The sequence below is a fragment of the Sorex araneus genome, chromosome 6 (genome assembly GCF_027595985.1).
Source record: "Sorex araneus isolate mSorAra2 chromosome 6, mSorAra2.pri, whole genome shotgun sequence".
Taxonomy (NCBI): Eukaryota; Metazoa; Chordata; class Mammalia; order Eulipotyphla; family Soricidae; genus Sorex; species Sorex araneus.
This window is the reverse complement of record NC_073307.1, coordinates 151631568-151651054: the sequence shown is the minus strand read 5'-3', so window position 1 is coordinate 151651054 and position 19487 is coordinate 151631568. Positions and strand designations below refer to the sequence as shown.

Below are 19487 nucleotides of genomic sequence, written 5' to 3'. Positions count from 1 at the left end.
ATTAGAGGACTGCTGAATTCCTAATTCTATCACAAGTTAACTGAATCTCTAGATAGACAATAGGATGGAGTGTAAATTGATTCTCCAAGCAGATTAATCATGTGCATAGTTTCCTTTGTTATGGGTAGCTTTTCTGAAAATTTCGACCTCAATTTTTCTTTTGCAGAGTTCTCAGATTTTACATTGTTGATTGTGTATATTCATGAAGCAATCTATATTATGTTTTAATGAGAGTAAAGATATAGATTTAATTATATTGATTCAGATGCACTGCATTAATAGTGTAGCTAGCACTTTCAGTATTATTGCTTCTATATATTTGAAATAAGGTCTAAAGATTATTTGAAGCACTTTTAGAACAAAGAAATGAACCTAATGTGTCAGTTTTATGTCATTCCTTTATTAGTTAACTTAGGAATATTCTGAACTATTGTATTGAAGAATTTTTTTAAAATAAAATTTTATTCTAAACAGATCATGGCATTTTGAACTTGATTATTAAGATCACTAAGACCTATTTTAGTGTTTATAGGAATGTTTTATTTTTGAATGTACTATTGTAAAGGTGTTAATATATTTAGTACTTATATTTAGTAGATAGGACGTATAATAATAGAATTTTTTAGCTTTTTTGGGTCACACTCAGTGATGCTCAGGGGTTATTCCTATCTCTGTGCTCAGGAATTACTCCCGGCAGTGCATAGGTAACCCTATGGGATGACAGGGATTGAACCCAGGTCAGCCACATGCCACGCAAATGCTCTACCCGCTGTACTATTGCTCTGGCTCCCTAATAATAGAATTTTAAACCTTCATACCATATCTAAGTTTAATTCATAGTGGCTTAAAGGCCTTGATATTAGATCCTATTCCACAGAACACATGGAAAAAAACATAGGCAGTATTATTCATGATCTCAATCTCCAAGTAATATTTATTTATTTTTTATTATATTTTTAAAATTTATTTATTTAATTATTTTTATTTTTAATTAGTGAATTGAGGGTACAGTGACAGATTTTTACATTTTTCTGCAAATGTTTCCGCCATACAAATTTCGAGAACCCATCCCTTCACCAGTGCCCATTCTCCACCACCAGTAAACCTAGCATCCCTCCCACCCTCCCCAGTCCCTTCTCCCCACACCCCACACTGCCACTATGGCAGGGTATTTTATTTTGTTCCCTCTCTCGATTAGGTGTTTTGGTTTGCAATAAAGGTGTTGAGCGGCCATTGTGTTCAGTCTCTAGTCTACATTCGGTACGCGTAACCCCCCCCCCCCCATGACCACCAACAACATTTTCCTTGGTGTTCCCTTCTCTGATTTGCACAGAATGAGAGACCAGCCTCCAAGCCATGGAGTCAACTTCCTGGTACTTATTTCTACTATTCTTGGGTGTTAGACTCCTAGTCTATTATTCTATATTCCACAGATGAGTGCAATCTTTCTCTGTATGTCCTCTCTTTCTGATTAATTTCACTTAGCATGATAATTTCCATGCTGATCCACTTATATGCACACTTCATGACCTCATTTTTTCTAATAGCTGCATAGTATACCATTGTATAGATGTACCAAAGTTTCTTCAACCACTCATCTGTTCTAAGGCACTCGGGTTTTTTCCAGATTCTGGCTATTGTAAACAGTGCTGCAATGAACATATAAGTGCAGATGTCATTTCGACTATACTTTTTTGCTTCTCTGGGATATATTTCCAGCAATGATATTGCTGGGTCAAATGGGAGTTCAACCTCTAGTTTTTTGAGAATCGCCCATATTGTTTTCCAAAAGGGCTGAGATAGTCGGCATTCCCACCAGCAGTGTAGAAGGGTCCCTTTCTCCCCACATCCTCTCCAACAGCGGTTGCTTTTGTTCTTTTGGATGTGTGCTAGTCTCTGTGGTGTCAGTTGGTATCTCATTGTTGTTTTGATCTGCATCTCCCTGATGATTAGTGATGTATAGCACTTTTTCATGTGCCTTAGGCCATTCATATCTCTGCCTTGGTAAAGTTTCTGTTCATTTCTTCACCCCATTTTCTGATGGGGTTGGATGTTTTCTTTTTGAAGAGTTCAACCAGTGCTTTATATACCATTGATATCAACCCCTTATCTGATGGGCATTGTGTAAATATACTTTCCCATTCTGTAGATAGTCTTTGTATTTTGGTCACTGTATCTTTTGCGGTGCAGAAGATTTTTAGTTTAATGTAGTCCCATTTGTTGATCTCTGTTTCCACTTGGTTGGCCAGTTGCATGATATCTTTGAAGATACCTTTATCTTCAGTATCGTGGAGGGTTTTGCTGACCTTGTCTTCAATGTACCTTATGGTTTGTGGTCTGATGTTGAAGTCTTTAATCCATTTTGATCTGACTTTTGTGCATGGTGTCATGTCGAGGTCTAAAACCATTCTTTTGCATGTGGTTGTCCAGTTATGCCAGCACCATTTGTTTTTTTTTTTTTTTTTTTTTACACACACACCTTTAACTTTTAATTAAAAGAAGCAATTAAAGAATAGAGGATTCCATGATATTGTTACTAATAGTCTTTACCAGGCGGTACTGCTCCCTATATCTTACAACCAGAGGAGAAGTCGATACAGACCCAAATCAGCTTCTCTATGTTTCTCTAAATCAGAAACTGTTCCATCACTCCTAAACTGTGCTGTGAGATTCTTCAACACTAATATTGCCAGCACCAGGTACTGTGAATTTCTGATCTTAACCTCTTTCAGAGAGTGGCCTGCAGATGCTGCTTGCATTGCAGCAGAGGAAATTCCATTTAGGGCACTGAGTATCGATAATGTCATAGCTTCTTAACTTTGGGTTCTTAGCATTTATTTCTATTGATATTTATTTTATGTGCCCGAGAACCTTGATGTTCCTTTTCCTCTTACTTGCAAAAATGTGTATATAGTTGGTATGTGGACAAAACATGACTTTGCACTTGAAAAAATAAGCACCAAAACATAAGCAGCTTGTGCTCTGAGGGTGCATATACTTGGGGATTTCATATACAGCTTGTGGTATGGTTGCATGCACATTAAAAACAGCACTTAGTTTTGTCCCAGGGAACCTGTCATTTCCACTTTTCAAGCTATTACCTCGGTGGGAAATAAAAGCAATAATTTTGAGCATGAGCTTCATTTTACTATACCTAGTCTTGGAAAAACAGGAAAGCTACTACACTTTGAGTTTATATTTCCTAATTTTCTTACCTCTAAAGTAAAACCCCTATAAAAAATGAAACCACTTTGTTTTGAATTAATCAGAAATGCAATAATCATGGGAGTTTATCAGACTGCCATGCAATGATCTGTCCACTATAATAATCTATTGCATCAAACTGAAAAAGCCATTAAGTCTAGGAAGCCTGAAGTCTTCTAGTAGGCTTTCACTTAATTCAGAATAACAGTGAGTCAAACTGTGGAGGGATAATGCTCATGGGCTCTGTAACTAGAAAACTTAGGTGAGAATCTTGATTACATAATATGTTGGGTGTGTGACCTTGGAATGCCAATTCACTTTTCTGTTTCTTGGTTTTCTCAAAATAACTATAGCACCTGTAATTGTGAGAAAGAAATTGGCTAATATTTGGAAGGAGCGTAGCATATGCTTGGGATATAATACACACACTATCAATTGTAGCTGTGGATTCTATTTTTCTTTGTTCTATGCTATGAAAGTCAAAAGTATCTGTGTACATATTTTGACTTTTATATCCAGAACTTTCTATCTACTCTTGACCAACAGACGTGACCAATGCCCACTTACTGTTGACCAACAGAAGGGAATGATGTCCAGAGGAGATTCCAATGGCTATCTCCTGACCCTAAGTTGGTCTGAGCTGTCTGGGATGGAAAATAAGAACAGCAAAAACTTACATTGCATTTGCTGTAGATTACAAATTAGTTTTATCAATAATGAGCATTATTATTCCAATTTTTGATAAAATTGAGATATAGGGATACAAAGCAGCTTATATCTTAGAGGAAGCTAACACATACCAGAAGCAGAATTTAGGCCAAATATTCTGGTCTGAATCTTTGTTTTCTACATTAAATTTTTTTTTTTAATTTTTATTAAATCACCATGTGGAAAGTTACAAAGTTCTCAGGTTTATATGTCAGTTATACAATATTCAAACACCCATCCCTTCACCAGTGCCCAAATTCCACCACCAGAAACCCCAGTTTACCCCCCGCCCCCACCCCCCTACCCCCTACTGTATAACTAATGAATTTCACTTCATTTTTTTCTTTACCTTGATTACATTCCATAATTCAACACAAAACTCACTATAGTTGACATAACTCTCTCTCTCTCTTTTTTTTCTCTTTTTCCTTTTCCATTTTTTTTTTTTTTTAATTTTTCCCCCTCATCCCCCTTCCTGCGCCTCATAGTATGGTGTACTCCACGCCACGTTAGCCAGCGTGGGGCTTTTGCTTAGCTCATAGTCCAAAGGTGGCTGTTACATTAAGAACCTTCAATATTTCAACAAAAACTTACTGTTATTATTTGGAGTTTCCCCCCCAAGTCTGACCTGTTCAAATGGAACCCTTTCACATTGATGACAATTATAAATGTTAAGTTGCGCGGACGCTGCCGCGTCCGCGCGGTTTTGGATTTCTGTATAAAGTCCTGGGAAAATTCTGCCAGAAATTACATATTTCCTCCGTTAGCCGGCGTGGGGCAAAGGCTTAATTCACAGTCTCCATACATGGGTGCAGGCACTTGCTGGAACCCCAATTCCTAAAGCTGTCTCTGGTTCCCGCTTGTTCCACACCCACCGGCTCTGCAGGGGCATGGGCGCCCGGGCCGAAAACCCGGCCGGCCGGAGCCGAGCACGGGCCCGACTAGGGCCAGCACCATTTGTTAAAGAGGCTTTCCTTGCTCCACTTCACATCTCTTGCTCCCTTATCAAAGATTAGATGATCGTACATTTGAGGTTGTGTGTAGGGATATTCCACACTGTTCCATTGGTCTTCAGCACTGCCTTTGTATCAATACCATGCTGTTTAAATTGTTACCGCTTTGTAGTAGAGTTTAAGGTTGGGGAGGGTGATGCCTCCCATCATCTTTTTCCGAAGAATTGTTTTAGCTATCCGTTGGCGTTTATTGTTCCATATAAATTTCAGGATTGCTTGATATGTTTCTTTGAAGAATGCCATGGGTATCCTTATAGGGATCGAATTAAATATGTATAATGCTTTGGGGAGTATTGCCATTATGACAATATTAATTCTCCCTATCCATGAGCGGGGATATGTTTCCATTTCCTCATGTCCTCTTTTATTTCATGGAGTAGCATTTTATAGTTTTCTTTGTAGAAGTCCTTTACTTCTTTAGTTAAGTAGATTCCAACGTATTTGATTTTCTGGGGCACAATTGTGAACGGGATTGCTTTTTTCATGTCCCTTTCCTCTGTCTCATTGTTTGCATATAAAAAGGCCATGGATTTTTGGGTATTGGTTTTATAGCCTGCGACTTTACTGTACAGGTCAATTGTATCTAAGAGTTTCTTACTAGAGCTTTTAGGCTTCTCTAGGTATAGTATCATATCGTCTGCGAATAGTGAGAGCTTGATTTCTTAATTTCTGATCTGAATCCCCTTAATATCTTTTTCTTGCCTGATGGCTATGGCTAATACTTCCAGTACTATATTAAAAAGAAGTGGTGAGAGTAGGCATCCTTGTCTTTTCCCCAATCTTAGAGGAAAGGCCCTTAGGTTTTCTCCATTTATGATAATGCTTGCCATAGTTTCGTGGTAGATGGCTTTGACCATCTTGAGGAAAGTTCCTCCAAAACCCATTTTGGTGAGTGTTTTTATCATGAACGGATGTTGGATCTTGTCAAATGCTTTCTCTGCATCTATTGATACGATCATATGGTTTTTATCTTTAACATTGTTGATATGATGGATTATGTTGATTGATTTCCGAATGTTAAACCATCCTTGCATCCCCGGGATGAATCCCACATGGTCATGGTGTATGATCTTTTTGATGAGTTGTTGGATTCTATTTGCTAGTATTTTGTTGAGGATCTTCGCATCGGTGTTCATCAAGGATATTGGTCTATAGTTTTCTTTGTTAGTGGTGTCTTTGTTTGCTTTTTTATTAGGGAGATATGTGCCTCTTAGAAACTGTTCGGAAGGGTTCCTGTCTTTTCGATTTCCTGGAAAAGCTTGAGGAAAACTGGCACCAAGTCTTCTTTAAATGTTTGGAAGAATTCGCCTGTGAATCCGTCTGGACCTAGGCTTTTGTTTTTGGGGAGACTTTTGATTACAGTTTCTATTTCCTTGATATTTATGGGCCTATTCAGGTATTTCAAGTCTTCTTGGTTCAGTCTTGGAAGATTGTAGGAGTCAAGGAATTCGTCCATTTCTTTTAGATTCTCTTGTTTCGTGGCATACAGACTTTGAAAGTAGTCTCTGATGATCCTTTGAATCTACTTGGTTTCTGTTGTGATGCCCTCCTTTTCATTTTTGATTCAGTTTATTAGGGTTTTCTCTCTTTCTTTCTTTCTGACTCTTGCTAGTGGTTTATCAATCTTATTTATTTTCTTGAAGAACCAGCTCTTTGTTTCATTCATCTTTCGGATTGTTTTTCGGGTTTCCATATCGTTAATTTCTGCTCTAAGTTTTATTATTTCTTTCCTTCGATCTGGCTTGGGTTCCTTTTGTTCGTCCTCTTCTAAGATCTTAAGCTGCGAAGTCAAGCTATCTATATAGGCCCTTTCTTCCTTTCTGAGCAAAGCTTGCAGAGCTATAAATTTTCCCCTTAACACAGCTTTAGCTGCGTCCCATTGGTTCTGGTAGTTGTGTCTTCATTCTCATGTGTTTCGAGGTATCTCTTGATTTCTTCCTCGATTGCCTTCATGACCTACTCATTGTTCAATAGTGAGTTGTTTAATTTCCAAGTATTTGATTTGGTTTTCCGAGTCTGTGCGTGATTAACTTCCATCTGCAGTGCATCATGGTCTGAAAAGATAGTTGATACAATTTCTATCTTCCCGATTCTATTAAGGTATAATTTGTGACCCAGAACGCGGTCTATTTTGAAAAATGTTCCGTGTGTGCTGAAAAAGAATGTGTATTCTTTCTTTTTGGGGTGGATAGCCCTGTATAGGTCTATTTGCCCTGTCTCCTCCATTTCTTCCTTCAGAGCCTTTGTTTCCTTGCTGAGTGTTGTTCTTGTCAATCTATCCAGAGGTGATAAGGCAGTGTTGAAGTCTCTAACTACTATCGTGGTGGTGCTAGTTATGTCCTCCTTAAACTCTGTTAGGAGTTCTTTTAAGTATTTAGCTGGTCGTTCATTAGGTGCATATACGATTAAGAGTGTCATTTCTTCCTGTTGTACATATCCCTTGATGAATAGAAAATGACCTTCACTGTCCCTTCTGATCATTTTCAGCCTGAAATCTATGTTGTCGGATACTAGTATGGCTACCCCCGCTTTTTTTTTGAGGGAGCTGTTTGCTTGCAGGATTGTTTTCCATCCTTTGATTTTGAGTCTGTGTTTGTTCTGACTATTCAGATGTGTTTCTTGTAGGCAGCAGAAAGTTGGGTTTAGTTTCTGAATCCATTTTGACACTCTGTGCCTCTTGATTGGTACATTTAGACTGTTAACATTAAGAGAAATTATTATCAGGGGATTTTGTGCCATTTTTCTGTAGGGTTTGTTGTTCTTGCAGTTTTTTTCCTTGTCTTATAGTAGCCCTTTGAGTCCTTCTTTTAAATTTGGAGTTGAGTCTATGAAGTTCCTGAGCTGTTGCTTCTCCGTGAAATAGTCTATGGTTCCTTCAAGTTTAACTGAGAGTTTAGCCAGGTAGAGTATTCTTGGTGAGGCGTTCATTTCATTAAGTCTTTTCACTATATCCCACCATTGTTTTTGGGCTTGGAAGGTTTCTTCTGATAGGTTTGCTGTGAATCTAAGAGGTGCTCCTTTGTATATGATCTCCTTCTTTGATCTTGCTGCTTGCAGAATTGTGTCTCTATCCACGGCATTCATCATTCTGACTATGATATGCTTTGGGGATTTTTTATTTGGGTCCCTTTTAGCTGGCACCCTTCGGACTCCTTGGATCTGGATGTCCACATTCTCTAGCTCTGGAAATTTCTTAGCAATGATGTCTTTAATTGTGTTTTTTTCATTGGGATTGGTTCCGTGTGGTTCTGCACTTGCTCACTGATTCTGTCTTCGGCTGTAGTCATTCTACTATTGAGGGCTCCTACCGAGTTTTTTATTTCATCTACTGATTCTTTTAGTTGTGTGACTTCTGCACTTAGCTTTGAAATTTCTGCTCTCATTTCTTCCTGGATTATCTTGGTGGACCGTTCCAATGCTGCATTCATGTCCTCCCTTAATTTATTGGAAGTTCGTTTCATAGTTGCTTTGAGTTCGTGAACCATCCTCACAATTTCCTTTCTGAATTCTTTATCTGAGAGGAGGTTGTATTTCTGGGGAGTCGCTGCTGAGGTTAGTGAGATATTTTCTTGGATCTCTCCTGGTGGTGGGGATTTTCGCTGTTTCTTCATGTTGCTATGGGCTTTACTGTCCGGTGCTCTCCTTAGCTTGGGAGGGGCTTCAACTGAAGATGTGGGGCTATGCTCTTTTTACAAAGGACTTTTATGTGCAGCTTGATGTGTTCACTGACAGTTTTTGTGAAATTAGGATTGGCTAGTTTAGTTGACTATTAACATATAGTGACTAAGATGACCAGGGAATTCTTCAGAGGAGTGGGTTCTATCAATTGTGGCCAAAGGACAATGCATGGAATGATAAAAAAAAAAAAAAAAAAAAAAAAAAAAAAACAACTGTGGCAGCTTAAGAGGTGCTGCTCCTGAAAGATGACACACCCACTTTGAGGCCACACCCCTAACCTGAGGACACGCCCCTAATTAGCAGAGTGGGGAGTGGTCAGGACCTGAAAGTGTGGCGGCACAAAGGTGCCAGGCGGGGGTGTGGGTGTCAGGGCAAGCCCCAAACTGCGAGCAGGGGCCTGGGAGAGGGCTTCTCCGTGCTGGACAGGGTCTCCAAGGGATTTCCTATTTACCTGCAGAAAGGGGAGTGGTCAGGAACCGACAGTGCGGTGGCCGTTGCTCCAGCCACAAAAGACTATATTCAACAATATGGCCAGAAATTATGAAAAATGACTTACTGAGGGCAAACTTGGGCCAATGCAAAAGAGACACTCTCCTAAATTTAACTTTCTTTCCCCTTCCCTTTCTTTTCCCCTTCCTTCCTTCCTCTCTTGCTCCCTACCTTGCTCTTTTCCTCCCCTCTTTCATCCCCCTCGTTCTCTCCTCTTTCCCTCTCTCCCTCCCTTGCTCAGTGAAAAAATGATTGCTTTATTGATCAAGTAATTGTTTATACGATTTCTTTCTTTCTTTCTTTCTCTCTTTCTTTCTTTCTCTCTTTCTTTCTTTCTTTCTTTCTTTCTTTCTTTCTTTCTTTCTTTCTTTCCTTCTCTTTATTGCTTCTTTCTTTCTCCCTCCCTCCTTCCCTCCCTCCCTTCCTTCCTTCCTTCCTTCCTTCCTTCCTTCCTTCCTTCCTTCCTTCCTTCCTTCCTTCCTTCCTTCCTTCCTTCCTTCCTTCCTTCCTTCCTTCCTTCCTTCTTCTCTTCCTCCATTCCTTTCTTTTTGCTTTCATTTTCTTAATTTCTTTCTCTTTCTTTTTTTTCTTTCTCTTCTTGTCTAGAAAATGGTCCAAAGAGATAAACAAAGGCAAATAAACTCTAATAACTACCAAGTGGGGGTATACACTTAAGTTCCCTTTAAAAGAAAATAGTCTTAGAGTTTTATTTATGTATTACTTGAGAGAAGAAAATGCTCGAATAAAAAGGTGAAAGATATAAAATAAGACATGGGAAGGAAAAAAAAAACAGAAGTGTTATAAAAGGGATGAAAATAGTTCAAAAGTTAACCCTATTAATACCTCTACTGCAAAACACAACACCCAAAAGGAAAGAGAGAGCAAAACGGAATGCCCTGCCACAGAGGTGGGGTGTAGTGGGGAGAGGACTGGGTGGGGTGGTGGGAGGGATGCTGGGTCCATTGGTGGTGGAAAATCAGCACTGGTGGAGGGATGGTCACTGGACCACTGTATGTTTGTATGACTGAAATGCAAGCATGAAATTTTGTAAGTCTCTAGCTGTACTTCATGGTGATTCACCAATAAAATATTTTAAAAAATACAAAAATCAGCCCTTGGGGCTGGAGTGATAGATAGTACAGAGGATAGGGCATTTGCCTTGCAGGCGGCCTATCCAGGTTCGATTCCCAGCATCCCATATAGTCCCCCGAGCACTTCCAGGAGTAATTCCTGAGTGCAAAGCCAGGAGTAACGGCTGTGCATTGTGGGTGTGACCCAAAAAGAAAAAAAAATAAAGTCAACTCTCATGGTTTTCATTTCCAAAGTGAAAGAATAGAAGATAGCACTACAATCCATTCATGATATAATCTGTAAGATTCTTGTCATTGAACTCTCCAGAAATCAGCAAGGTTAAGTATTTTCTAACTTTAGTTAAATTAAAAAGTAAAATAGTCACCCTAGGCAGTGCTGCAGGGTCACTGTTTCCACTTTTCCCAACCAAAGAGAGTTATCAGGATAATTTTGAGAAAATAACACTTAGATTAAAATTAAAAATACCCTTGAAAGAGAGAGATTTTTCTTACATATGTTGATTAAATAACTTGTGCTTAATGTATGTCGAAGTACATTAGTGTAATAAACAATTATATGATCAAAAATAAACTTCACTGAAATGCTTTGTATTCCAGTATGATCTAATATGTACTTATTGATTACATGTCAAATTCAGTATTAAGGGAATTTTAGTACTAAGGTTTTAGAAGTTATTTTTAACAAATTAAGAAGAATCTAATTGCCAGTTCTCTGTACTGACTGATTATGAAGAGAGACTTTTGGGAAAGGATTTTCCCAAGGTTATTACCATTTTGCATTACTCCCTCTACAGATAACTTATAAATAACCAAGAAAAAAAAATTTTCTTGCTAGAGATACAATGAAATGGCCAATTGTAAAGAGAGATAAAACAAGACACTATTATTTGATTTCTCCTAGACTTGCAATTTGGATTGTCAGAATTTTTCGGTCCTCATCTTTCACTGATCACTTTCCAAGGTACAAGTTTTACTTGTATTATGAGAACTACATCCTAATTACATCAAGAAGGAAAGAAAACTAAAGAATATTCAAGCTCTGCACAAAACTGGTAAGACCCTTTGTTCTCCTAAAATTCAACAAAATGATTTTTGGACTGCATGTAATGTAATTGCAACAAAAATTCTCAAAAATAATAGAGAAAATAAGTAAAGAATGAAAAAATGAAATGATAGTAATGAGCAACTACACAAAATTATAAGACAAGGTTGATATTTATAATTAAGAAATTCCAAGAAAGTAAAAAAACGTGTTAGTGTGGACAAATGCTCAAGTTATTGTCTTGAGGATATTCCTAGAGACAGAAGAGTTTCATTTCTTTTTTGTAGTAGGGGGTTGTCACATGAGCTAGAGCTCAGGAGATGCTACTAATATGTAGTATCTGTGGCAGTTGTGTCTGGGTGACCAGGTCATACTAATGATCACATCTGGACCTCTTACAGGAAAAACGTGTGTTTGTGCACATTAAGCAAAGACTCTGGCCCAAGAAGTTCTTCAGAATCTTCCCATTTGTCTGGGTAGTGGAGGCACAATTTGCATACAGATGTTACATGAGAAGGAAGTGAAAAACTCACAATCATCTAAAACTGCTCTGATTGAAAGGCTCTTAAGTAAAAGAAGGGTTCTCATAATGGAAAAAATAATAATAATTCCTTTAATTCAGAGGGAAGATCCAAAGTATTTTCATATGTTCAATAAATAAAAGAACAAACAAAGTGCTCTAGCAGAAATTGATTAGCATTATTGTGATCAATGTTAGGATTATTGCCATAATTTCATACTCTGTAAGATAATGCAGACCATTTCAGACTACTTTATGAGATCTATTATGATTTAAGGAAACAAAGTTCTTTAGTTTCTCACGATGCTAGGATTGTTAGACATAATGCTGCTGCAAGGTGAGTTGAGAGCACTGAGTTCAGGAGTTGTAAGCAAAGACTTTACATATCTTGAGGGAAGTAGCCTCAGGTGAACAAAATTCATAATAATTATTTAATACACTGTGTAATAGTTTCATGGCCTTTAGTAATGAAATATGTAGTTGCATATGTAGCTGGGGTTGAGGAATAAGTCAAAATGACTCTATACGACATTTTTCCACTCTCACATTCCAGTCACCCACTAGAGAACCAGAAATTTCACTACTGGAGATTTAATCATTTAAATGAAGTATTTTCCTCTTTCCATATTCATGTCAAGAACCCTTAGGTGATAATATCCTCGAAAATTATTTAATTCATCCTGAGAAAACCAATATACAAAGTATGAATTTCGATGTGGCCAGGGAGCTAGCTCAGGGGTCAGAGACAGAGACTCATCACAAAGTCTCTGGAATTGATGTTCTTGACTCACTGGCCAAATATCACCAGCAGTGAATTCTGGCCTTCTCAGTTCTGATTGCAAACAGACATACAAACAACTGAAAGTAAGACTGTTCATCCTTGATATGTTTCAGATGTTTTGCTCCTTGTAAGGTGGTCTGCTAGCGTAATTCTATGGAATGAATTAACAGTCTAATTGTATCCATTTTCTTAAGTTTCTCTCTGAATAGGAAGATAGAAAAATATGTTTATTCTTGTTTTCCTTATTTTAAACACACACACACACACACACACACACATACACACACAGACAGAGACAGAGAATCAGACAGAGAAAGAGAAAGAGAGAGAGAGAGAGAGAAAGAGAGAGAGAGAGAGAGAGAGAGAGAGAGAGAGTATGAAACTTGAAGTACTAAAAGGATATGCTAAGGAATGGTGAGACCGAGGATAAGGTCCTAGCAATTTGTCCTCTTTGGGAGAGTAGGTGGGTCTTTAAAATACCCAAGAATGAGAACACTGGTGGAGGGAAGTTGATGATGTTGGAGGGATTAGTGTTGCATAATTATATACAGTACTTTGTAAATCATGTGTCTTTAATATTTTTTTAAAGAAAAGAAATCAGTAAGAGCCAATTTGTGTTTGTACATTATTTTAACCTATGTAAATAAGGGACATGAAACTCTTTAATACAATATAAAAAATAAAATAACGAACAAAAGTCATTACTGGAAAATCTCAAGATATATTTTGAAAATAGAGAAATTACTTGAGATATCACTTATCTTTTCTAAGTAAAAAAATTCTCTCTTGAGCAGTGTCTGTAAGTAATATGTTTTCTCTTATTTGTGCATACTTCTCAGTGTGTGATAGCACTTCTATGTGTACTAGACTGGAATTTATGGCAGAAATAAATGTTTTGATAGTGCAAGTGGAACTAAATTTTTCTTGACTCACAGAGAGAATAACAGAAAACCCATGAAGTTAAATGATTTATTTGATGTTGCCACACCATTATCTAGATTTTACTTATGCCTTCTTAGTTTTCTTCCTTCTAAACATATTTTGGGCTGGAGCAATAGTGCAGTGGGGAGGGCATTTGCCTTGCACACAGCAACCTGAATTCGATTCCTCTGCCCCTCTCTGAGAGCCTGGCATGCTACAGAAAGTATCTTGCCCGCACAGCAGAGCCTGGCAAACTACCCGTGGCATATTCCATATGCCAAAAACAGTAACAACCAGTCTCAGGATGGAAACGTCACTGGTGCCCACTCGAGCAAATCAATGAGCAATGGGATGACAGTGGCAGTGACTGTTGTGGGGTCCCGTCCTGTCGTGCAGGGAGGACCCTTCGTGGGGCTAAGGAGGGGACGCAGCCAAATGAACAGACGCAGGGCCAGAAGGAGGAGGAGAGAAAGAGAGTTTATTCTACTGCAGTTACAATACTTATACCTCTGCTGGGAGGGGGTGGTATGCATGCTTGGACCCCCATAGGAACAGTAGTAAAATGCAGATCAGGCATGGGCTTTGGCTAGTGAGAGAGGAATGGCAAACTGATAAGATCAGTAAGGTCAGCAGTGGTGACCTTGTTACAGAAATCCCAAGTAAGCCTTTGCTTGACTAGAGGACAAGAGCCGGGCTTGTAAATCGGCTCCCTACAGACAGTGAACCAGGTTTTGACTATAGACTTAAATATCAAATAGGAAGATATAAATTAATGTACACAAAATGTGTTTCACTTGAAGAAAAGGCTGCACAGTGCAGGTGACCTAAAAAATTACTTGAATAATCAAGGCAATAATCAGAGGGTAGAAAGTGGTTATCATTTTCATTTCTGTGTCAAAACCAGAAAAAGCTTCCCAGACATGCAAATTTTGTTATATTTCAAACCCAGACTATCAGTAATTTTGTAAATTATGTCTTTTAAAAAAATTTTTAAAAATCACACAATTCATCAGGAAAAGACATTGTTTCGAATTCATGCTTGAATGCCTTATGCAGTGATGCATTATGGAGGGAAAAAAAAGTTCAGGAAAAAAAATACAGATGGAAAAACATTACCACAATTGAAGGAGGTAAAATTCTTGATTAGTTTTGTGACTACTTTCTGGATCTATTCTTTCTCAGCTGAAAAGAAGTGATGCATCATCAGATAAAGGTAAGACACTCTCTTATCTGTAGGTGAATCTCAATTTAATTTAATGTGAATGATATTTCAAAGCAAATCCATGGTTCTGGTGTCAAATACCTTGATCATCCAATTACTTTTGCGTTATAAATAAGTACTGTTCATCCTTGTTATGTCTTTCCTTTCAGATATTTTCTTCCTTGTGAAGTTGGCCTGCAAGAGTAATTCCATGGAAAGAGTAAACAATATAACTGTATTCATTTTCTTGGGTCTTTCTCAGAATAAAGAGGTACAGGAAGTATGTTTTTTGCTGTTTTCCTTGTTCTACACACTCATTCTAACGGGAAATAGCCTAATCATACTGACAATTTATTTGGGAAACCTTTATAAATCTCCTATGTATTTCTTTCTCAGCTACTTGTCACTTGTGGATATTTGTTTCTCCTCTGTGACAGCTCCTAAGCTGATTTCTGACCTGCTTTCCAATAAAAAAACTATTTCTTATGTGGGCTGCATGTTGCAGCTCTTTGGAGCCCATTTCTTTGGTTGCACAGAGATCTTCATCCTGATAGTAATGGCCTATGATCGTTACGTGGCGATCTGTAAGCCCCTGCACTATATGACCATCATGAATCCGGAGAGATGCTATAAAATGTTGCTGGGAACCTGGGTAGGTGGGCTTCTACACACTATTATACAATTGACTTTAGTTATACAATTACCTTTTTGTGGACCCAATGAGATTGATCACTACTTCTGTGATGTTCATCCTTTGTTGAAACTTGCCTGCACAGACACCTACATTGCGGGTGTTGTTGAAACAGCCAACAGTGGCACCATTTCGCTGGGCAGCTTTGTGATCTTACTCATCTCCTATACCGTCATCCTAAAGTCCCTGAGAAAGCAGTCAGCAGAAGGCAGACGCAAAGCCCTCTCCACCTGTAGTTCCCACATCGCCGTGGTCATCATCTTTTTTGGTCCCTGTACTTTCATGTATATGCGTCCTGATACTACCTTTGCAGAGGATAAGATGGTGGCTGTCTTTTACACCATTATCACACCCATGTTAAACCCCCTCATTTATACACTAAGGAATGCAGAAGTGAAAAATGCAGTGAAGAAACTCTTGAACAAGAAGGTTTCCTGGAAAGTTAATGGTAAATGATTGGAATGAAGAATATAAGCAGAATAATTTTAAATTGAATCAACTCCACCGTGAAGACTATAATAGCACACTTCATAAGTTTGGGAAATAGAGAAGGTAAATAACACATTTAGCAGAAACGAGTTTTTCTGTCAATATGATTCTTTTTTCCTTATTTCAGAATCATATTTTTCTGGAAATTTTGGTCTCGTTTTGCTAATCAAATGCAAATGCTCAGCATTATTCTATCCCTCCTTTCATATTTATTTGCCATCTTCTTTTGAGTGATATTTATTTTGAAATATTTAGAACTTTTTACAATTGTTTACTGCAATAGTCCAAACTGAAGCAATGAATAAGTGTCTACCAATTGAACAACATTAAAAATTGCAGCAATGTGAGCTAAATCATCTTGATATGAAGATATCATTAAACAGTGATGTCTATATTTAGTAATATAGAAATGGGATAGGATGGATGTGAAGGTAATGAAAGTTAAAAAAAATTCACAGGCTTAAAAACCAAAGACCTATTTTATCTTTTCTTAGAGACCAGCTCTTTCTTGCTGTGGGACCATGACCTATTTTCTTTACCCATGTTTTAAGAAAGTTTGGGAAATGATCTTTAATACTCCCCCTTAATATGGCTTACTTAAGATCATAACTGTGTTGACATGATATTGACATAAGAACAGATATCGGGTTTCATTTCATTTATGATTTTCCCATGTGGAAGGAATACTTGTTATGATTATATACGTCTGTCTACACTATCATTTTTAGATTTTACATTTGGTTAGAAGACTACAGACAGAGGTGGTCCGGTGCTGTTTCAAGCTTGTCATAAGGGATTTAGAGGGGTGTCATTCTTGGAAATGCTCAAGAGACCATCTGGAGGCATCCTTCATGTACAGTGCTCAGCCCATGAGCTATCTCTCGAGCCTTCACCATTTGTACCTATTGCTGTTGCTGTTGCTTTGGTCTTAGAGTGTTGCAGAAATTCCTATTATGAACTAGTGAAAGACAAATGGCACACATTGAAAGATGGAAAAAATAAGTTATATTACTGTATAAAACTAAGGCTCGCCGAGGGGTGCGAGCACTCTTGGGCTCTCTGGGCGACTCTGTCTCACCACCCGAGTCCGGTGCCCCGGAACCGCTGTGTGTGCGGTCGGTCAAGGGCAGGCGATGGAAGGAAGAAGGAAAAAGGCCAAACTGGTTGCTCGATCCATTTATTTCATTCTCTCTCTCCGCTTCTCTCTCGCTCTTGTGGATCTGGGCCCCATGGATCTGGCCCCGTGGATCTGGGCCCCCAACCCACTCTTACAGCCTAGTTAAGTCTCCACAGCATGAGGGGGTTGGGGTGGCTTACACATAGGTGTGGTTACCATCAATAGGGTAAGGTCCTTTTCCCCTAGGGGATGCTTCTCCTAGGTCTTAATTCTCTTTCAGCAGGAGGATCCACCCAATGGTGGAGTCCCATGAATGTGTTTCTCTTCTCCTCAGCCAGAAAACATATAAGAATTCATAATATTAATTATTTTGTATGGACACAATAAGAGATGCATTAAAGCTTATAGAATTGCTCTCCTGGGGCCATCTCAATCTCAGACTACAGTGCTCAGGCCAGATCACTTTTTCCTATCCCTGGCAGGGTCCTAGTCTCATAATTACTATTGGATCATGACAGCATTTGTCTATCATCAAGCTCTTAACTTATAGTTAAGAATTAGGCACTTTGGCCAGGCCCATCTCGATGCCAGGGTAGCACATAACTCACCGCTTGCCCTGGATCCTTCCTGTCCCACGTCAGCGACCCTGCTTTGGGGTGCTAGGAACTGAGGGCAACTGAGGCTTAAGTGGAGAAAGCAGGTGCCTGGGAGGGAATAATATTCGAGGCCAATTAATTCCCAAGTTATAAAAACATAATATTGTCTTCTTGTGTCTATACAAAACAGTCATAGCTTTAAAGTAAATTATTCAAAAGGCACAAGAAGAGGAGAAAGGCAATATTAACTTATATAATATAAATTCAGTATCCTAGGAAGCTCTGACCTTGCAAATTAGCAGAGTCAGATTAAGGGAAAGCCGAGGATTAACTCTTTTGGGGAAGAGAGCATGGAGAAGTGATTATAGCTAAATAAAGGGATGGGAGTGATTCCGGAACACCTTGATGGGTGTGACTGGGGTAAGCCTAAACTCTGGGGAAAACCGGGACAAGCTACTTGTGGCAAGGAGGGAAAGGACAAAGTAATGTCATCCTACATATTACATAGGGGACCCAGCAGAGCCTGAGTTTGAAAAACTGAGTCACAAACAAAGGTAAGAATTCCATTTTATAGACTATCTGATGCGAGATGGGGCATTTTTAGGCAGCTGGCAGAAGAGTAGAATTCTTCTCCTAAGCATGGGATTCCCAAGCATGATACTTTATAAAGCACGGTTTGGACCACCTCAAGGACACAGCACATTTCAAGCATAGTCCCTGGTTACTAAGATCACATAGTGAGGTTGACATCTCAAGGATCCCAAATGCACTCCAAGTTCGCATCATGTCACTCAAACTCAATTGCCTCCTCAGCCAGACTTTTTCTTTGTTATTAGCCTATTTGAAGTGTGGGCAGGCATCTATTTTCCTCATTAGGGACACAATTGTCTCTGCTTTGCACTTATTCCTGTCTCTGATCTCAGGGGTTACTCTCGGCTGAGTTGAGTGGACCATGTGTGTTGCCAGAAATTGAATTTGTGTAAGATGAGTCAAGACCAGCACCTGACTCATTGCACTCTCTCCTATCTTATCCTTCATCATTTTATAAACAATGAACACAGATACTGATTAACAACTTGCTCTAGTTTTATTTTTTACCAAATTTTTTGGAGTTTGATCTCCAGTATCAAATGTTTAGGGTGATAGTGTATGTGTGTGTCTGTGTATACACACATGTGAAAGATCCTCCGAAGTATTATATATATACTGGTGCTTTAAAATTTCTCTAATGTTAACACACTCGCAAAATCCATCAATAATAATAAAGGCCAAAAGGAAACAGAACACGTCAGTCTGAAGCTGTAATTAGGTATAAATTCATGTTTGGGGTCTCAACTTGGACATCCACAACTGAAGAGACTCCTTGGGTCTTCATGTGCTCAGATCAATTCTCAGGAAGATTAATCTCTTGGAACTATGTTGGATGATTTTAATAGATAGAAGTTTGTTTTTTTCAGGAACTTGTGACCAGGTTAAAAACATGACAGAAAAATGTATTTTTTTAGTATGATTTGATCATTCTCATACAGTGTCTCCTGAGTCTTAGTTTTGGAAACATTGTGAATAGATATTTTATTAAAGCATAAGACATCTGTGGGTCAATGAAAACTAAGTTTTTATATACACACCTGTTTTTTCTGTTAAACCACATGGAGACATAATCTGTAAGTGAATTTTAAAAACTAAAGAAATAAATGTTATCTATTTAATAATTTTTCTCTACAATTCTTGTTCCTTTATATATTTGTACTAACAACCTGACCTAAAATGGATATTAATAAAGAGTTGAAGTCCTTAAATATAGAGAAATAATCACTATCACTGTATCACTGTCATCTTGTTGCTCATCGATTTGCTCGAGCAGGCACCAGTAACATCTCCTTTGTGAGACTTGTTGCTACTGTTTTTGGCATATTGAATACACCATGGGTATTGGTGCATGCATT

General features: G+C 38.4%; 1 protein-coding gene across 1 annotated transcript; it reads left to right on the top strand.

The window, feature by feature from the left end:
• The first annotated feature begins 14844 nt into the window (after window positions 1–14844).
• Window positions 14845–15795, top strand: LOC129405720 (olfactory receptor 4S2-like). The gene has a single exon (XM_055142864.1). The coding sequence runs from the start codon at window positions 14860–14862 to the stop codon at window positions 15793–15795; it is 936 nt and encodes a 311-aa protein (XP_054998839.1). The 5' UTR covers window positions 14845–14859.
• Window positions 15796–19487: the final 3692 nt, after the last annotated feature.